Source organism: Arvicanthis niloticus, chromosome 30, assembly GCF_011762505.2.
Source record: "Arvicanthis niloticus isolate mArvNil1 chromosome 30, mArvNil1.pat.X, whole genome shotgun sequence".
Classification (NCBI taxonomy): Eukaryota; Metazoa; Chordata; class Mammalia; order Rodentia; family Muridae; genus Arvicanthis; species Arvicanthis niloticus.
In genome coordinates, this window is record NC_133438.1 from 10,145,345 (window position 1) to 10,166,886 (window position 21,542).

The 21,542-nt window shown below is 35.4% G+C and overlaps 1 protein-coding gene and 1 pseudogene across 1 annotated transcript; one reads left to right on the top strand and one right to left on the bottom strand.

Annotated features, from left to right (window-relative positions):
* Positions 1-646: 646 nt before the first annotated feature.
* On the bottom strand, positions 647-4,031 carry LOC143440955 (UDP-N-acetylglucosamine--peptide N-acetylglucosaminyltransferase 110 kDa subunit pseudogene; annotated as a pseudogene).
* Positions 4,032-6,817: 2,786 nt separating this feature from the next.
* Positions 6,818-21,145, top strand: LOC143440611 (vomeronasal type-2 receptor 116-like). Its single transcript, XM_076927411.1, has 6 exons — positions 6,818-7,041; positions 13,252-13,543; positions 13,917-14,723; positions 15,768-15,983; positions 17,890-18,013; positions 20,229-21,145. Exons 1-6 carry the CDS (start codon positions 6,818-6,820, stop codon positions 21,143-21,145), a joined length of 2,580 nt encoding a protein of 859 aa, XP_076783526.1.
* The last annotated feature ends 397 nt before the right edge of the window (positions 21,146-21,542 follow it).

The following is a 21,542-nucleotide window of genomic DNA, read 5'->3' on the forward strand; positions in this document are numbered from 1 at the left end:
CTACATTATTATTAATAACAGTACCACAACTGTGACCTTCATGATTAATATTCACTCCTAAAAATTTTCATTTGGCACCAGATGGTGTGTTTAAGAGAAACACTCTGGGATGTTTGAAAGCAGACTTGGTTTTGTTAGCAGTCACAGGAGAATTTAAACAGAGGCTTGGGGCAGGTTGTGGAAAACAGGCTGAAAAATCTTAAGTCATCATCTAAGCAAAGCACTGACAGTGCCAAGCATCAGGTCAGACACTAAAATGACTGATATAGGCTCATGTGGTTTATAAAACCTATAAAAAGACTACACCAGCAAGGTCCCTGTCACCATGTCAGAGTTCAGACACCAAAACAGGAAGCAATATTTTAGTTTAAAACTTCATCTCCGAAGAATCAAGATCACTTCACATGAGTAAAAATAGCTGAAAGCAAACATTTTTAAAAGCTCCAAAACCCAAAATATAAAGGAAAAAAAAATAAAGGCTCAGAAGACTTGATCAATCCACAGAATCACAAACTGGCTGGTTAATCTCTATCTCCCACCACATTAAGCATCCCATGGAAGACCAAGGGAGACTGGACCTTCCAGACCTGTGCACCGCCTGTCTGCTACAAAACTCTACAGAGATTCCTTGTAGAATAGCAGTTTCTTATTCTTGTCTCTCCCTATCATGCAGGAAGCAAGTCTGGCTGTGCTATTCTATTATCACTATATATCACCCGTCTGCAACACAGTACTATACAAATAAGCACAAAGAATGTTATCTAGTTCCCTTTCCCCCAGAAAGTTGAGGCTCAGGTATAGGGGCAATTCTCCTGTGTACAGTCTTTATTCAAGCTGACTCAGTGACTTCAACAGCTTAATCATGTGGTTACGTTTGTTGCCAGCTGCTTAATGCTCCCACATCTGCAGATAGAGACGCTCTAATTCCATTGTGTATTGTTTGGTGTTGAACAGAGGGCTGGCTATTCTCTGTTTCCAGATTTTGCCACGAATTTTCTTCAGGTACTCTAGATCCTTTCCCAGTTTCACAGCTATGTCTTCATATTCCTGTCTGCTTTTAGCAATGAGCTCAAGACATCCTAGACAAGTGAGCTGAGAAGCTGCAACTCGAGAAGCAACAGTCTCTCCTGGCATAGTTACCATGGGTGTTCCTGCCCAGAGAACATCCATCCCTGTGGAGTGGCCATTACACAAAGGAGTATCCAGGCAGACATCAGCCAGCTGACCTCTCCTGACATGCTCCTCTTTAGGAGCCACAGGTAAGAAAATGACACGGTTCTGGGGAAGGCCCATATTTTGTGCATATTGTTGAATACTGGGTTCTCCTACTGCAGGAAAACGCAACAGCCAAAGCACTCTATTAGGCACACGTTTCAGAATATTTGCCCACATCTGCAGGGTAGAAGGGTCAATTTTATATAACTGATTAAAGTTACAGTACACAATGGCATCTTCTGGTAGTCCATACTGGGAACGGGTGGTTACAATAATGGTACGGGGAACTTCCTCTCCAGTTGCAGCCTTATTATTGATCTGTGTAGTGGCCAGTCCATTGCTAATACTAAACCCATTAATTGTTACCTGAATCTGTCCTCTGTTAATCATTTCATTTACTGCTTCTGTGATCGTATTCATGGGAATAACGGGCATATTAAGAGCTGTGTTACTGCTTTCTGCATTGTCACCTCCATCAGGACATTTCATCTTGACAATCTTCACATCAAGTAGACTATCGAGAAATGCCTTGAGATCGATGCCATTCAGAACTATCCGATTGTCATAAATGTGCCCATTGGATTTAAAATCGATGACTGCTTTTTTCTTCAGGTGAGGGAACATATTAGCATGATAACCAATAAAGAAAGTATGAGGCATATAAGCCAGTTTCTCAGAATACTGCTCTGCAACTTCAGCTGGGGAAGTTTCCTGATCAGTGATGATGTAATCCATGAACAGTGCACCACTAGTCCCAGGGTAACCCAGCCACATGGCCTGAATAGGAGCTGTCCTGAGAGCAAAAAGCTCATTTCGAGCACCCTTGGTATACCCATTCATATTCACAAGGATGTGAATTCCATCTTGGTGGATGCGGTCAGCTGCTTTTCCATTGCATGGAATCTGAGAAAGATCAGTGAAATGATTGGCTTCTGTCATCGCCTTCACTCGGAAGTTTGTACCATCAACCAGGCTCAAGGCATAGCAGAATCCCTCAAACTTATCAGGATTATGCATGTCTGGAATAGACTGCATAAGGTGTGAAGTAGGGTGATTCCCAATGTCAGAACTCACATATCCTATACGCAATCGGCCATCACTGAGCTTCAAGTCTTTTGGATGTTCATATGGTGGTTTATGAAGGACGTTAATCTTATCCAGGCAGAGATTCCCATGCCTCTCTGCAATAGCCTTCCTGAAGCCATGCGAAAGAGAGTACAGCATGCTATGGTGAGGATGTACAGAAGGCAGCCTATTGTTCTCTAGCCGCTCAGCTACAATACTAACCAATAGTCTGTCCAATCACCGACAATCTGTAGGCAATGAGCCAAGTTACAATAAGCATCAGGAAAGTCAGGTTTAAGTTTCAGAGCTGTGCAGTAAGAAGCTATTGCTTCTGGGATATTCCCTGAATCATTGTGAATGGAAGCCAGATTGCTGTGTGCATCAGCAAAGGCAGGATTAATCTGGATAGCACGAGTATAACACTGCAAAGCTTCCTGAACATCCTGCATCTCCTTCAGAGTGTTTCCCATATTGGAATAAGCATCAGCAAATGTAGGACTTCCTTATAGTGCATCAACACTTCCTGAAGCTTGCCCTGCTGTTGCAGTACACTTGCTAAATTGGAATGTGCAGCAGCAAACTCTGGGAAGACTTCTAATGCTTTGTGATACAGGCGAACTGCCTCTTCGATGTTGCCCTGTTCCCTTTTGATGTTGGCAAAGTTATTCAAAGAGTCTGCATGGGTAGAACACAGGAGAAGAGCTGTGTTATAACAATCTTCTGCTTCAGCAACACTGCCCTTCTCCTTGAGCGCACTTGCTAGGTTGCACTAAGCATAGGGGAAGTGTGGTTGCAGTGCTATAGCTCGCCTGTAGGTATTAATGGCCAGGTCTGTCAGGCCTTGCTCATAGTACACACAAGCCAAGTTGTCACGCACCATCGCATGATTTGGGCTCAAACTTAAGGCACGAAGATAAGCTGCAACAGCTCTGTCAAAAATATGTGCCTCTTTCAAGACATTTCCTAAGTTTATATAAGCATCCAGAAAATTTGGGTCAAGGGTGACAGCCTTTTCAAAGTGATGAATCGCCAGCCAAATCTCCCCTTGTGCATTGAAAACACAGCCGAGATTACTCCAGGCTACTGCAAAGTTTGGTTGCGTCTCAATTGCTTTCAAATAACATGCCTTGGCTTCTTCCAAGCGTCCCAGGAATTTGAGCAGGTTCCCCAGGTCACTGCGAACACAGTACAAATCAGGATTGTACTGAAGAGCAGAGACCTACTCCTGCACTGCTCCCTCCATGTCACCTGCTGCTACCAAGGCTGCTGCCAGGTTGATGTAACCATCAATGAAATCAGGCTTGAGCGGCAAGGCATGTCAATAATGCTGAATTGCTTCCTGCAACTGCCCTCTTTCCTTGTATACATTTCCCAAATTTGAATAGGCTTCTGCTAGGAGGGGATTCTGTTTAATTGCCAAGGTGCTAATGTGAGCAGATCTGTCCAGCCTTCGACACTGGAAGTGTATTGATGAAAACAATAAAAGAACACCAGTATTGTCAGGCTCTTGTCTCCAAAGCTGCATGCAGTGTCTCTCAGCTGCCTCAAAATCTCCTGCCTGATATTCTCGATGTGCCAACTCAGCTAACCCTTGGAAGGAAAGCATACGTTTCGTTGGTTCTGTGCTGTCGGCCACGTTGCCCATGGAAAACGCCATCTGGAGCTTCTTGAGACAGAACAAGGGGATAATTGACTTCTACTGCTGCCACTACTGACAAAAATGTTTCTAGAAGTAGCAGAAAAAGGGCAGCAGCCGTGATTTTGAAGGCTTAGAGGGCGGCAGAATATACCGAACTTGCATCTCAGGGACTCTTCTTAGATATCTACCTCCCACTGTCTTGAAATGGCGGTGACGGCTCCCTCTGTGAGTTTGAAGTTAGCCTGGTTTACATACTCTGTTCCAGAACAGCCAGAGCTGCAAAATAGATAAGTAAGTAAGTAAATAAATAAATAAACAAATGGATTTGAGCTTATATACCACTGTCAATTTCATATTGTTTACTTACTAATTTTCTTTTCTTCTATTTTTTGGACTTAAAAAACAAATAATTAACAGCAGTTTTGCATTGTGTATTTTTTCTTACATACAGTTTGACTCAGTCAGTAATCCACATAATATTTTTTTACAACCATTCATTTTATACTGTAAAACTTTTATGTCAGAAAATCAACATGATTGCTGAAGATTGGATGCTCCAACGTTCTGTAGTATAGGGACTGTCCAGGTGTTCAGCGGTCTCTATAAATTGTCTATGTTTTAGAAGCTATGCTTTGTGCTTCCCATAATTTCAGTTAACTCAGTCATTCTGGATTTCTGATGGGGTTGAAAACTTATAGTCTCATAGCCAATCCTTGCTATTTACTTTGGGAGAAAAAATTTGAGAGGATGGTTTTCAGCTGACATTCATTCTAAAGCCAAGAAAAAAAAGCCAGGTTCAGAACTAAGCCTTTTATTTAGGAGAGATGACAGAGGTTCTGGTTAGTCAATAAAACGATGGACTGGGTATTAGGTCTATATTGCACCTTACTGACATAAATTGGTATAGTTATGCTCTAACTGTATTTTGAGAGAAAAGTTTTATTTTAACAGGAAGGATGATATGTAGGAGGAGCTAAGGTGGGAGGAGTAAGAAGAGGAGGAGTAAGGAGAGGAGGAGGAGAAGGAGAGGAGGAGCTAGGTGATGAGAGAGAAAGAGAGAGGGAGGCCAGACATGGAGGCAGATGTTCACATGTCTCCGCCAGTCAAGGTTAGTTGATATATCTAGGTTGGGTATTAGGTTACACTTCTGATTGATATTGAGCATTACCAAATTTATAAAGCCATTGGTTAACATTTAAAAAATTATATAAAAGCAAAAAGGAGAAGGGATTATGGGATAGGGGTTTTGTAGGGAAAGGAAATGGAGAAAGGGGATGGCATCTGAAATGTAAATAAAATATCCAATAAAAAAACAAAACAAAAATTAGCAAGATTTCCCCCCCTAAACAAAAGAAAAAAGAAAATCAACATGAAAGATGTATTCAGTACTTGCTCTATTTTTTGACCCGGACATTAATCAAACACATAAACCTTTTAGTTTTATAGTCATCCTGCATAAAAGAATCTTTTTTTACTCCAGCTTTGTAGAAGTTCTTATTAAAGTATTATTTAAATATGTCTCATTAAATAATATTTATATAAGTCTTATTAGGACTCATCATATACTTTCTAAAGGCTGAGTGAGATCTGAATTAAGATATACGATTTCTACATGACCCACAACGAAACTGGACTGCTGATTTACTGAATCAAACCTTTTGAGTAGCTGGTTTCTTTGCATATTTTCATAGTGCATAGGTTTATTGAGGTTGTAGTTACTGTACTTTGACTCTTTAAGCATTGTACATCTTAAAAAAAGGAACATTTTTCAGTTTGACAAATTTATATTTCTTATTATAGTATTTTTGTTGCCTCTGCTGAAATTTCTTTCACTCTAGTTTCCCATTCATTCTTAAGGTGATTATTTATTGCTTGAAGCATCCATGAATTGTTACAGTTTAATGTCAAATGTATTCACTGTTCTAATTTTCTTCTGGCTACTAAGAAATGAAGCCTTATTCCTGATAGTATCTTTCTGTTATTGGGTAATAGGATATACCAAGATGGTTTTCATGTACTAGGTTTTATGGGGCAAGAAATATATATATATATATATATATATATATATATATATATATATATATATATCTTATAAAAAGATTAATAGTATTTAAACCCCCTGATGGAGGTGTAGGGATGGATTATGACAACATATCTATTCAATGATTTTCTTAGGATGAAAAAGGAAATCAGTAGTTCAGGAGCTCAAAGCTCAAAATATCAATGGAAAACAGGATTTCTTCACTGTAATTTAATATCCCATTTTGAATTTCTGAATTTAGTAGGGCCATTGGTTTACTCAAAGTAAGAAATAAATTTCTTGAGTTAGGCTATACATAGTAGTGGCATATAGACATATATATCACAGTAGGAAAATACTGAGACTCCTCCAAACTGGAAAAGGAAATTGATACTGACACTCGTTGGTTTTATTAAGCACTATGCCACTTATTTTATTAGATCTATCATGGCTCTTCTTGTACATTTTTTCTTTTGTCTAGCATAGCACTTTCTACGTCATCTTCAGTTGTTTTCATATAAAGTTTACTGCTTTACATTTTTGGCTAAATCTGTCCAAGAGTAGTTAATCCCTGAGCTATTGCTTTCTGTCGTCTCTGCTGAAATCACAGTGCCTGCAGCTAGAGAAGAAGGTCTACAAATATATTTCCAGCTTGTTTTCCACTTAAACAAAGGGCCTCAGATGCAGAGCCTAAGGGAAGAAGATGTTTTCGAATACTCAACGGCCATGGAAGAGGATTCAGAAAGAACTTGGGTGGTTAGTGTGACAGTTTCACTTATCAACAGAGTTAGCAGTTCACATACTTACAAAATGTGAGCTGACTATATATTTCTGGTCACTGCAAGGTATACATCTATCAGACTTACAGCTGAACAGACATGTATGTTAGCAGGATATTCTGTATTTTTATTCCAGTGTCTATGCACATTCCCAATATTGAGTGCGTCTTTCAATTTTCTGAGTGCTATTTCAGATTCAAAGAGAATTTTCATTGTGAAGGAGATGTGGTAATTGGTGCTTTTTTCCCACTTTATACTTTCTACACTGCAAACAAAGCTGCTTATGGAAATGTGGTGAACTACTACAAGGATTTTTACCTACAGTAAGTGATTTTTTTCTAGTTACAAATTTTTATAATTGAGAATTCATTTGAGTAAGGGTAATATATGGAATCCAACTTGATTATTCCCTGCATTTTTCATTATGACAATTATTATCTCCCATTCTGAAATATCTTCTTAAATTATATTTTCCTGAAGAATTTTCTTCTCATAAGGCTGAGGATTTTTATTTTATTAACTTTAGTTTTCACATTTTATAATTGGAATCTCTTACTCTTAGCCAGTCTACAGCACCACATCACTTAGATAGTTTCAAAAATAGGTGTTCAGAAGAAGGAACATTCAATTAAAGAGTGATCCAGTTTTTCAGGAAAATTCTGGAAGTTGAGTTTTTTTTCTGACTCCTGAATGCCTGGTATAATGACTTAGGGACACTATGTTAACCTGTGTTAGATGCTGCTGATTTGAAGGAATCAGAATATCAGTAGTAGGGGATACCTCACATTTGCAAAAACTCCTCCACCTGTTTCAGATAGTTGCCTTTAACGGTTTGTCTAATAATATTCTTCATTCTCTGACAATTTCACAATATTCGTATCTTGGTTCCAAGTGTGTTGGTTTCATTATATTTTCTTTCATTATTATTAATACATTATTAATACACATTTAATAATTTGGTACCTACACGAAGATATTTCTTTTAGAATGTCTGAATTCCTCAAGATTATGGGACAGTATAAGAAAAGTCTGGTTGAAATTTATTGTTTCATTTAAATGGACATAATCATCCTATCTTCTTTTTCTAAAATAAGATGGTATACTTTATTCAGACATTCCCATAGCACTAGATGTCCATACAATAGGAATCTAAAAGAGAAGACCATTGCTTGAATTTTTCTGTTAATAAAAGAGAAAATTAGAAAACACAATCACAGCATGCTGAGAGTTAGTGGATGGCAATTTACCAATGAAAACATACACATGAAGGTGGACTGTATGTGGTCATTCTGAAATTACTGCATTTTGGCTGAAGCTTTTGTGGGGTAGTAAATAAACAAGTCATGTAATTTTGGTAGAAAGTTTTCATATGTGAAAAGTCATTCAATGTTGAAGATGTTTTAATATATTTTATTTGCAGTTTACATAGCAAACCTCATCATAAAAATTCAAAATTTGTTGTCTAGATGGAATAATTTTAATTTTGTCTATTCAGCAGGAACCATATTTTATCTAGGATATATTTACAAAGTTATTTTCTATTGTCTATCAGCTTTGGAAACAATGGATAACAATGAAAGCTCTCCAATGGCATGGTTTGTAAAATTTTCTGGATGTTCCTTTTCTGTGGTCTCCCATATCACCAGCTCAGGCTCCACTGTGCCCCAGTATGCAATGTATTGTGAATTTAACATTGATTATGTGTCTGCAAAGGTATACTTCCTGTTACATGAACTTTTTAATGGTTAACTTGTTTCCTGCGTCCAACAGAAGAGTGGCTACAGAATGATTTACTTTGTCATGAAAATGGAAATAAATCTGCATGATAAGTTAATGCTATTTTTATTCTAAAAGGTTAACATAGATTCTTATATAACACAATTCTCAGTACACTATTTTACATATGATGTGGCATTTAAGTATATATATACATATATATATATATAATTTACGTATATATATACATATATATATAATTTCTATGTTTTTGATTAAATTTTTATTTAGGTGTATATACTGTATATGATTTTAATGTGGTTTTCTATTGTTGTGTGTGTATGTGTAATTGTTCTGTCTCACCCTCTGCCTCTTTAATCTCTTTTCCTCGTTTTTCAATATGTATAAGTTTATTCACTGTAATGATAAAGATTACAAAAGATAATGTGGGATTAAATCATGTTTTGCTGCATTAGAGTTTTGTTTAGTACAGTTTTCTTTGTTTCTTTGTTTCTTTGTTTCTTTCTTTGTTTCTTTCTTTCTTTGTTTCTTTCTTTCTTTCTTTCTTTCTTTCTTTCTTTCTTTCTTTCTTTCTTTCTTTCTTAATTGCATTTGATCTTTTATTTTTTACATGCCAGAATTGATCCCCCTTTGGTTCACCCTCTGACTGTTCCCTATCCCATTCCTCCTTCCCACCCTCATGTCTCCACAAGGACATACCCAACCCACCAGACCTCTCCACTTCCTGGGGCCTCCAGTCTCTTGAGGATTTAGTGCCTCTTCTCTAACTGAACCCAGACCCAGCTGTCTTCTGCTTTATATGTGTTACTGGCCTCATATCAGCTGGCATATGCTGCCTGGTTGGTGGTCCACTGTCTGAGAGATCTCGGGGGTCCTTGTTTATAGAGACTTCTGATGCTCCTACAGGGTTGCCCTCCTCCTCAGCTTCCTTCTGCTTTCCCCTAATTCAACCACAGGGGTCAGTGGCTTCTGATCATTAGTTGGATGTAAATGTCTAAATCTGACTGTTTCAGCTGATTGTTGGCTGATTTTTGATGGCATACATGATAGGTCCCTTTTTGTGAGCACTCCATAGCCTCAGTAATAGTGTCAGGCATTGGGGCCCCCTCTTGAGCTGGATCCCACTTTGGGCCTGTCACTGAAATTCCTTTCCATTGGGCTCTTTTTGTCCCTGTAGTTCTTTCAGACTGGAACAATTATAGGTCAGAATTTTGACTGTGGAATGGCAACCCCATCCCTCACTTGACACACAGGCTGTCTCAAAGGGAAGGACCTTAGATGAAATACCCCACAGTGGGGAGAGAAAACTTGTATCTTAGTTTTATAATTGGAATTTTCTTTCAGGTTATCTTAATTGGTTAAACATTATATATAGAACTAAGGAAATGTAAATATAATTATGGATTATTATAAAGTAATAGCATTTTCTTCTTCCATATTCCTTTATGTGGTCTGTCACTGGAAGGTTTTGCCTAGATTTATGCTGATTTTCATGGAACTGATCCAATCAAATAAACCACTAAAAAATTAAAAGACTTCCCATCTGATGGGTTTTAGTTGATTTCAAATTCAATAAAATTGACTACCAGGATTCACCAGCAATCCTACATATCTGGCTTTTCATTGGTACCAGGTACTGGAGAGTGAACTCATGTTCTTATGCACACATGGCAAGCATTTAGCAAATCAGAATAATTTCGTTGTTGTATTTTGATATTTTTTGAAATGTAAAGAATGACGAAAATATTTACAAAACTTTTTTGATTGCTTCTCTTTTTCATTCTTATTTTAGTCATTTTAGTCCTTCATTTTTTCCCGAAATGTTTCATTTCTATGTATACAACCAGCTTAACATCATGTAGCTTTTAGATTTTTGTTTCCAAAGGTTTTAGATATTAAGACTTTTTATTGTTAACTTTGAAAAAATGTTTTTGGGTTTAAAAGAAATAAACTTCATGGTATCCAAGCTCTAAATCTCAGCAGCTATCCAAAAGTGGATGATAGAAGATGCCCAGCATTCCACTTGCAGATTTCTATTCATTCTTCTGGCTCTTTGATCCTGTCTCCTGTCTTTCCCCAATCTGATATGGTAAACTGGTGGTGAATCTCCTTTGTGAATTTCACTGAATCTAGAATTAAGTAAAACTCCATGAGATGGGTAGTTTTTTTTTTTTCTTCTATGACCATGCTCCCTTCCTTCCTTCCTTCCTTTCTTTCTTTCTTCCTTCCTTCCTTCCTTCCTTCCTTCCTTCCTTCCTCTCTCTCTCTCTCTCTCTCTCTCTCTCTCTCTCTCTCTCTCTCTTTCTTTCTTTCTTTCCCTTTTCCTCATATGTCTAAAGACTAATTAACATTCTTCAATATGGATCCCTACAACATTAGAAAATAAGACTGATTTTCTATGAAATCCTATAGTATGTTTGGCATGAAGTATTTAGCTATGAAATAAAAAAATATAACCTTCATGAAACATTTCTTTTGAAAATGAACACTTTTATTCTAATGTGAATGTAAATTATTCTATATACATGGAATTTGAAGTCTTGCAGAGAGTAAGTTATTTTCCTATTATTGGTTATAAAGATGAGGATGTAGTTCAGAAAGGATAAAATTTCAAGTACAAGTTTGAGGACCAGAATACAGATCTCCAGAAATTTGAGTGAACTTTTAAACCAGAGATTACTTAGAGGATTGGAGGCAAACACAAGATAATCCCTAGGAGTTTGCCTGCCACATAGCTAGGCATATGCAGAGGAAGGGAATATATATATTTTTAAAGTGGAATATTACCACTTGCTAAGAAAAATGAAAGTATAATATTAAGAGATAAATAAGAGAGCTGAAAAACATCATTCTGATCAAGTTAACTGGATGTACAGTTATAAAAGTAATAAGTTATTTTTTCCTTTGTGTGTGTTTATGTTCAGATAGTTATGTTTCATTTGGAACATCCTTAAGCAGCAGGAAATTTCTAAGGGTCATGGACATTGTTGGGAGCAGGTTTGTTTCAAAAGATGAGAGATAAGAAGCAGTGGTATAAAAAAATTAATGGATTGAGTAAAATGGGGGAAGGCCTGCTTGAGGTGGCAAATGGGAACACAGATTAGACAATGAAAACATGGACTGGATAATTAAAATAAAGTCATTCTTGAAAAGTCATGGGAACTAGATAGTATTGTAGCAGTTTATACACATACATTCATAGACTAATAGTCTACAATTGGAATTATAATCTTGACTGAAAGATCCTATTTCCAAAGCCACTAAGTACTCATACTGAGTTAGAGAACATGTAGATGTTAATTTATTACGAATCTGAGAAAGCATCCTCACTGGCTAGCTTTCTTAGTGCTGGAAAGTGCTAGATACTAGATACTACCAAAGAACCTACTACTATCATTCTGCTACTACTATTACTAACTAAAAACCTAATTTATTATTATTATTAACAAAGGTTAATGTTTATCTCAATGCTTCTTAGAGAAGCTTCTATTTGGAGTAGATCGTGGTTTTCACAAAGACCCATAATTGATCATGGTACAGAAAATAAGAGTCTCTTGAATTCTCAGCTCTAAATAGAATATCTATACTGCAGCCATCCCTCTCAAGTTCATTGCAGAAGCTGGAAGAGAAGGAATGTAAGAGACAAAAATACTAAATGTATATAAGGAAATAATGTCTTTAGGAAAGAACAAGGCATTTGCACAGACAAATTCATAGTGCCTATAATATCATGTACAAACCTTATGGAATCTCAAGCTAGACTACAACCTGTCATTCAGACAGGAAGTGTACATGAAGTCTCACCCATTACAAAGGAACTACTGTCAATTCATTGTACCTAGAAGTAGAATAGTTATTTCATATTTGTTTTTATAAGAGTGATTTCTTTTGTAGACAGTTCATACTTAAATGCAAAAGCACACACACATATATACACATATATGTATGTATATGTACAATATGTGTGTATATATATACATATACATATACACATATATATGTGTGTATATATATACATGTATATATATATACACATTAGAAGCATAGACTAGTCTTGATAAATAAAAAAAAAAAAAGAAGGTTCAAATTTGGGTGGAGTGGGAAGGCAGGGTGTTGGAATTTGGATATACTAGAGGAGATGATTTTATAGAAACCATGTTAGGAAATCTTACAAATTTAATAAAAATTCCCAAGGTAAAAATTTCTGAGCTAAAATGTGGAAAGCTAGGACTGACCCTGGGGGTTGTCTTTTACTTATACTTTTTAGCATATATTCAAATGTATGCATGTGCATCAATGTAAATACACACATACACACATTACATAGTAAAAGTAGACAGTAAGATAAAAATAATGAAATGACACTCAATACCTCACATGGGATAAATTTACCTGGTGTTTATTTTTTAACAAACTGTCTTGGAAAACAGAGTAGCAAAATAAGAAACCCAAGGTTTTCCTAATCGCAGAGGCTAAAAGATCGAAGAACCAGGAAATCTGTTATTTTGGGAGGACTTTTTTTCTTGATTTATAGGCATAATTTTTAATGTTAGCCACACCTGAGAAATAGATAAATAAAAGATTTAAGGGATTTTAATAACAACTATTATTTCCACTGGATATTAAATAATCATAATGTGAAAACATATTTAATTTCATTTCAAGCATGCTTGGGACTAGTAAAATATTAATTTTACAGCAAAAGGCATTTGAACCATAAAATTTATTACATTTTATATCTTCAAATGCTTGCAGTTTATGTCTTGTTCCCATGTGTTTTTATGTCACCTGTGCAGGTATAAGTTTAAGAACTACCAGTTTGTTTTGGCATTGGTATTTGCTATTGAAGAGATCAATAGGAATTCTCATCTTCTATCCAACATATCTCTGGGATTTGATGTTTATAATGTCCCATACACTGAAAAGAACACTCTTATGAGTACTTTGATTTGGCTCACAGGGCAGAGAAATTTCATGCCTAATTACAACTGTAAAATGAATAGAAAGTCAGCTGCTGCATTAACAGGTACATCATGGGCAACATCTGCCCAGATTGGGACACTCCTGCAACTGTACAAGTTCCCACAGGTGAGGGAAATTATTGTGTGGGAACAAAGCTCTAGGTATACCTTGTGGACATTTCAGGTTTCTGCAGTGGTTAAAAAAAAGAAACACTTAAATTATCTCTTAACTAAAAAGGCAATTTCCCAGGCAATAGGTGCTCAATCCACATTTTTTTTTTGGTGTGGGATAGAAGAAGATTAGTGTGGAGTAGACAGGAAGGTTATAGATTATGAAAGAATTGTCTTTAATTTTCCAGAAACATCAGTAATAGAGACTTATATATTAAATCAGATAGAAACCATATTAATAGCCACCATTTCCATCTTTTGCTTTAAGACTGAGATTGTGTTTGATACAAATATTCTTCCTCTTAGTTGCAATTCTATTTTCTCTTCAGCTCACTTTTGGGCCTTCAGATCCTATCTTGAATGACAGGGGTCAGTTTTCTTCTCTCTACCAAATGGCTCCGAATGACACATCTCTGTCACTTGCCATGATCTCTCTGCTGCTTCATTTCAATTGGTCCTGGGTTGGCCTGCTTCTCATAGATGACCACAAAGGGACTCAGATACTGTCACACTTGAGAGAAGAAATGGATAGGAACAGAATATGTCTAGCTGTTGTAGAAATGATCCCAGTCACCTGGACTTCATTTTCTTATAATTTCTGGAAACATTTAAAAAAGATCCAGGAATCATTGGCCAATGTTTTTATTATTTATGGGGACACTGATTCTCTCCAAGGTTTAATGGGCAATCTAGGCCAACAATTAATAACACAGAAAGTCTGGATCATGAGTTCACAATGGGATAGTACAAAGCATGCTGATTATTTTCTGTTAGACTCATTCCATGGGAGTCTCATTTTTTCACACCATCATGAAGAGAATTTTGAATTTTCCAATTTTATCCGAACTGTTAATCCTTCCAAATACCCAGAAGACCCTTATCTTCTTAAGTTGTGGTATGTACTTTTTAACTGCTCATTTTCTAAATTTGACTGTCAACTTTTGGAGAACTGTCAGCCAAATGCTTCCTTGGAACTGTCCCCTACAACCATCATTGACATGAGCATGAGTGAAGAGAGTTATAACATATACACTTCTGTGTATGCTGTGGCCCAAACTCTTCATGAGATGAGTCTTCAAAAATATCAAATGCAATCACATACAAAAGGGGAAGAAATTGTCTTCTTTCCTTGGCAGGTAAAATCTCTTCCGTTGTATTGTAATATTGGCAATGGGACAATTTGAAAGTTTGCCAAGTCATTCAAACCAGGTATTGTAAAGTTTAGTGCATTTAAAAAAAAAGCACAAATTTACTTTCACCCTCTAGTGAGTGATCAATTCAGATCCATTTGTTTGTGCCTTATGATTGTAGTGAGAGAGGCAGCAAGGTACTAAAGCATGCACTAAGATTTCATCATTACTGTGATGAAAAAAAACCTGCTCAAAATCATGGTGGAGAATAAAGTGTTTATTTGGTTTATGCTTCCAGATCAGTAATTCCTCATTATGGAATTCAGTGCATCAACTCAAACAGGGTAGGGATATATAGTCAGGTACTTATATAGAGTCTGTGGAAGGGTGGAGCTTACTTGTTTCTATACTACCATATACTTTTATATACTACCAGTCCTGGGCTACTCCTACACACAATAAGCTGTCCTATCCCTTAACAACAGTAATTTAAAAACTGGTTTACAGACAGGTCATGTGGATGCATTGTCACAATTGATGTTCTTCCTTTTCAGATGACTCTAGCTTGTGTCAAATTGACATTGAAACTATCCGGTACATGCACTCTCAAGACTGTGTCATTAATAGCTCCAAAACTTTCTCATCCTAATAATTAAAACAAAATACATTTTCATGTTTTTCACATTAGAAATCAAAAGCTGATCATTCAATTTCACAATATCATTCACAGAACAATGTTTATGTACATAAATTATTCATTTAAAACTAATATTTTATGATTTCAAAAGTAAAATCTCTGCCTTCATGTTACACAGAGACTCTATGAATTCATTGTGAAAATAAAAGGATATTGTTTACTGGATCTTGGCTTAAAGTTTTTCTTGAAGCTGACAGAATTCTATCCCACTCACCAAGGGGGGTTGCTTATCCTCACTAATACCTACAATAATGTTGCATTTTATATCAGAAATTGAAAATGATATACTTTCCACTGGACAGTTACATCCTTCCACATGGTTCTGTTGATATAGGTGCATTTATTTCTTTCAGCTTCACCATTTCCTGGGGAAGATTCATAAAGGAGACCACATGAGTTTAGAATGGAAATGGAGGTTAATTGAAGACTATGATATTCTCAACTTCTGGAACTTTCCAAAGGGTCTTGGACTAAAGGCAAAAGTGGGAAGCTTTTCTCTGAATGCTCCCCAGGGTCAACAATTATCTTTATCTGAGCACTTGATACAATGGCCAACAAGATTTTCAAAGGTGAATTGCATCTTGTCTTAATGCTTTGAGCTTACATTTATAACAAAAAATGTTTATTTCAGATATAATTATTCCGAGTTGCTCACAAATGCCAACCACTATAAGATTATCAATAAAGAAAAATTACAATTGTACTATGCACTATAAAATTGCAGTAAAGAAGAATTACAATGCAGGGAATGTTATGATTCCCTGACTAAGGTTAATAACAATCTTTTTTGTTCCAATGTATTCTAAATGTTTATTCCTGTGCTCTTTAGTTTTACTGAACTTGGTAAAATCTGGATTTAACTAGAGGGAATGAATTTTGTTTTCCTAAATGCCTATAAACTATTGTGATATAAAAATTCCTCAGTTGTGATTCATATCATAAATTCAATGCTGTAGTTATTTTAGGTTGCTGTGGTAAAACAACATGATGAAACATTATGTACATTTTAGATTTTTACAGAAAAAAGTCATTTTTAGTGTTGGTTTCAATATAACATTATTTATTGATGCAAGGAAGTTTGGCAGCAACCAGCATACATAGACCCAGAAGAAGTAAGCTTATAGATCACATCTTTATATACAAATAGGAAGTACTGACAGCAAAGTAAAAATGGGCTTAGAGTTAAAATCCTTGAAAACCCATTTCAGTTGCCATATTTCCTCTAGTAAGGTGTAGTAATCTGAAACTTTCACATTCACGCTCAAGATGATATTTTTCTAGTTCCATCGATTTACCTGCAAATTTCTTGATGCCATTTTTAACACCTGAATAATAAACTATTATGTACGTTTACCACATTTTAAAAAAATCTATTCTGTCATGGTACATCTAGATTACCTTTGGTTTCTGGCTTTAATGAATCAAGAAGCAATCAACACAGTTAATCAACTACCCTTGGCGTAGCATTTAGGATCTTTTGGTAGATTGGTTCTCAATCTGCTGAGGCAACGCCATAGTGTTTTCCATAGTGACCTTAAAGTTTTCTTTCCTATAAGCAATGGATGAGAGCTCTCCTTATTCCTCATCCTTGACAACATGAACTGTCACATGTGTTATCAATCTTAGCTATTCTGATATGTGAAACATAAAATGTAGAAAGTGTTTTGTTTTTCATTTTCTCAATGACTAAGGATGTTGAACATTTTCTTAAATGTTTCTCAGCCATTTGAGTTTTCTCTATTGAATATTCTCTGGTTAGATCCGTACCCCATTTTAAATTAGATTATTTGTTTTTGTGATACCAAGTCTTCTGAGTTCTTTATACATTTTGGACATAAGACATAGTCCTCTATCAGATATGGAAGTGAAATAAAATTTTCTCATTCTGTAGGCTCCTACCTTGTTTGATTGGTGGTGTCCTTCGTTTTATGAAAGTTATTCAGTTTTGTAAAGTCCCATAAATTAATTGTTTATCATTGTGCCTTGGCTATTGGTGATCTATTCAGAAATTATTTTTCTTTGTAAATGAGTTCAAGGCTATTTCAAAATGTCTTTTTCTACCTCAGAGAAATTTCTTTATAAAATTCCTCAAACAAATGTCCAACAATTTCTTTCTATCATGATTTCAAACCCTGTTAAGTTTACCATCTTGATGCATTAGCACAATGAAAATAAAATCCCAACTATGTATCCAGTGAGTACAGAGACACGATCTGTCTGACATTTCTACATACCAATCTTGTCATATTTTCAAATTATTTAACTTCTGAATTATTTGCCCTATAGCATAATTATTCCAAATTATCCAACTAGTGATAATCTTTTGTCTAAACTTCGAACTCCTGGAACAATTAGTGACCTATTTTGTCACATTCATAGCTATATACATTGCAAAAAATTGTCAACATTTAAAGACAGACTACTGTAGCTTTCCATAAAACTCTGTGTATGTTAAAACATCTTTTTTATTTTTAGATTCCTCAGTCTGTGTGCTATACGAGCTGTGGGCCAGGATTCAGGAAAGCCACTCAGGAGGGTAGCATTGTCTGTTGCTATGACTGTGTTCCTTGTCCAGAGAATGAAATTTCCAATGAGACAGGTAAATAAATGCAGAACACAAACAGGAAACAGTTCAACCACTCAATGGGCTCTGTAATATCCAAGAAATTGGAAAAGATTTGGAGAGAAATATAGAGACAAACTATCTCCTTTATTCATTTAAAAATTTAAATATTATACCATATTTTATTTTCTCTTAAAGTAATGTTTTTATGCTTTGGTATTCATAGATGACAGCATTGTTGGTTTTTGCTGATATTAGTAACTATAGTAAAATACTTTCCCCCTACACCACTATCTAAATGTTTATTTTTACCATGTAAATTAATATGGGAACATATTTCTATGACTTTTAGAATAATTTATTACTTGGAGTTCTTGCACACTCCTATTAATTCTTTCCATCACAATATTTTATGTAGTGGGGGATTAAAAGTTGCATGTCCAGTGTGTGTGTGTGTGTGTGTGTGTGTGTGTGTGTGTGTGGTAATGTTGAAACTATAGTTGTATGAGTTTGGAAAAATTTTTAAATTGTATTTCATTAGTTATATGTGACAATATAAAATGGATAGTGATCATATTTTCTCCTCCAATCGTTTCAGATATACCTGCCCCTCTAAATTTATGTGTTCTTTCTCTTTAGTTTTGAACCTAAGGAGTCCAATTCCACAAAATACTTTCAGTTTCTGCAGTCTGTTGTAGAACACTATCATGGTGGCATGCTTAAAGAACATTGCTTTTTTTTCTCACCAAAACTATTATTTGCAAATAGCTTCTCAGCATTTGAAGGACTTTGTACTCATGTTCAGCGTTCTTCTTTGGATTCAGTTTAGTTTGAGCATTTATGGGTATTGTACATGCATGACTCCTACAGTGAGTGTATATGTACAAATACCCTACTATCAGGAAAACATCCCTTCCCTGTACACAGTTCCTGTCTATGACTTTTGAAATCTTTTTTCCTAATTTTCCATGAATCCATTCTTTGACATATACTATATATGCATATTTTCTGTATGTAGTTACATGAATACATTTTCTCTGCAGATAGAAGATTACCTCACTCAACACAACTAAATACTGCATGATCTTGCTTAATAAGTATGCTTTTCAATAATATATAGATCATAAAAGAGACAAATACATCAGTGTTAAGCACTTCAAAACTCAAAACATCACTGGTGTTTTAACCTTTTTATTATTATAACATAATAATATTTTTTATCGATTTTCTTTCATGCATATTCTCCCATATATTCACTGTTGCTGTCTTTCAAATTCATGGTCTTCTTTTGAAATTAAGGATGATATTCAGTTATTATGAGAAATAGAGTATTAAAAAGTTCTGTGAAGACCAAAATTATATTAACTGTTTTGCATCTATGTTAACATTATATAATATCTCTCTATGTTATGATGTAGCTTTAGTAGTGACATTTTCTAAGCATTCAAGATTGTAATAATGTTCACTTATATAAGCTCCACTTGAGAATGAACAAATTTGATTAACATAAGTAATTTAATGAAAATAATTTACTTTATGACCCATATTTAAGAACAAAATTATAATAATTTTAAATGACTATCCCTTTTGTGCCAAATATATATGTACAACTGAAAAAATGTTTATTTTTTTATATCAGAATCTAAATATTTTCATGCACTAGAATTTAGTCATAAAGTGATTTTCAAAATAACAGCAGCAATATCAAAAAGATAGCACAGAATGCAAAAGACAGAAGAATTGATCTTTTTTGTTTGTAATATCACAATGAAGAAGATTGGCCATATGAAGTAATATTGGTAGTTGTCGGCTATGTAGAGAGTATAGTTTTTGGGATTTCAATCCTTAAGAGGGTGCCTTTGTTTCTGGAGTTGTCCTACATCCCATAAACATAGTCTCAACATTAAATCAATTAAGTATTATTAAACATTTGGAGATAAGTCCATATGAAAGATAAGATGGAGAGTCTATATGAAAGATAAATGTGCTTCTGTAAGGAAGGAGTTACAGAGACAGAATGGGCACTGGATTGGATTCAAATGTGTTATATCATGTTTAAATACTAAAATAATAAAATGAAGTTCAACTAGATGAATTATTAATTATTCACTTGATCATATTTGTTTATTTGTCCCATTGAAGCAAAGAAAGGTGATTTAAGTATCAGTACTGTTTATAGGTAGTAATAAATGTCTTAGTATAAAAAGGAGTAGCTATTCAGTGACTTAAAATTGTCTTCATTTCTTACTAGATGTTAATCAGTGTGTGAAGTGTCCAGACACACATTTTTCAAATACAGAGAAGAACAACTGCCTGCAGAAATCAATGAGCTTTCTTGCATATAATGACCCTCTTGGCATGGTCCTAACTACCATAGCCCTATGCTTCTCTGCCTTTACACTTGCAGTTCTTGGCGTCTTTGTGAAACACAGAGACACTCCAATTGTCAAGGCTAATAATCGCATTCTCAGTTACATCCTGCTCACAACACTTGTTGTCTGTTTCCTTTGTTCCTTGCTCTTCATTGGTCATCCCAACACAGCAACCTGTACCATGCAGCAGACCACATTTGGAATTGTGTTCACTGTGGCTCTCTCTACTGTCTTGGCCAAAGCTATTACTGTTGTTATGGCTTTTAAGGTCACATTTGCAGGGAGAATAATGAGGTGGTTAATGGTATCAAGGGCCCCAAACTACATAATTCCTATCTGTACCCTGACCCAAATTGTGCTTTGTGGAATCTACCTGGGAATCTCTCCTCCCTTCCTTGATCAAGATCCACATTCTGAACATGGCCACATTCTTATTATTTGCAACAAGGGTTCAGCTGTTTTCTTTCATTGCACCCTGGGTTACCTCTGCTTCTTGGCACTTGGAAGCTGTGTCATGGCCTTCTTATCTAGGAATCTTCCAGATACTTTCAATGAAGCAAAACTCTTGTCATTTAGTATGCAGGTATTTTTCTGTGTCTGGGTTACCTTCCTACCTGTCTACCACAGCACCAAAGGAAAGGTCATGATAGCTATGCAAGTCTTTTCTATCTTGGCTTCCAGTGCAGGAATCTTAGGCTTCATCTTTGCCCCCAAGTGCTACATTATTTTGTTAAGACCAGACCAGAACTCGTCATATAGGGACACAGCATATTCAAGAAGAAATAAACCATTTTAACAATAAACTTGTATAATGAAACTTCAAAATATTCATTATAAAAGAATATAAGCCAATTTTATATAATTCAAAATATCAATTACACAGATATAATATGAGATTTGAATCTATGATTATTATTTTTTCACCTATCTTAAAATATTTTTACATTGGCTCCTTCAATATTTTCATGTTTGAACTCAATTTTGTAGTGTTTTTGTTTTATAAGGAATAAACAAATCCCTATTTGTCCTTCAAATAAGTGTTTAGGGCACAATGACCTTAAATTCATAGAAACATGATTAACCTTACATCTGAAGTTTACAGATTAATGATGTGTCCTGCTATTTGTGTTTATATTTGAATGTTTTATATCAGCCTTTTATACAGATGGTTAATTTTCTTGTTATAGATATAA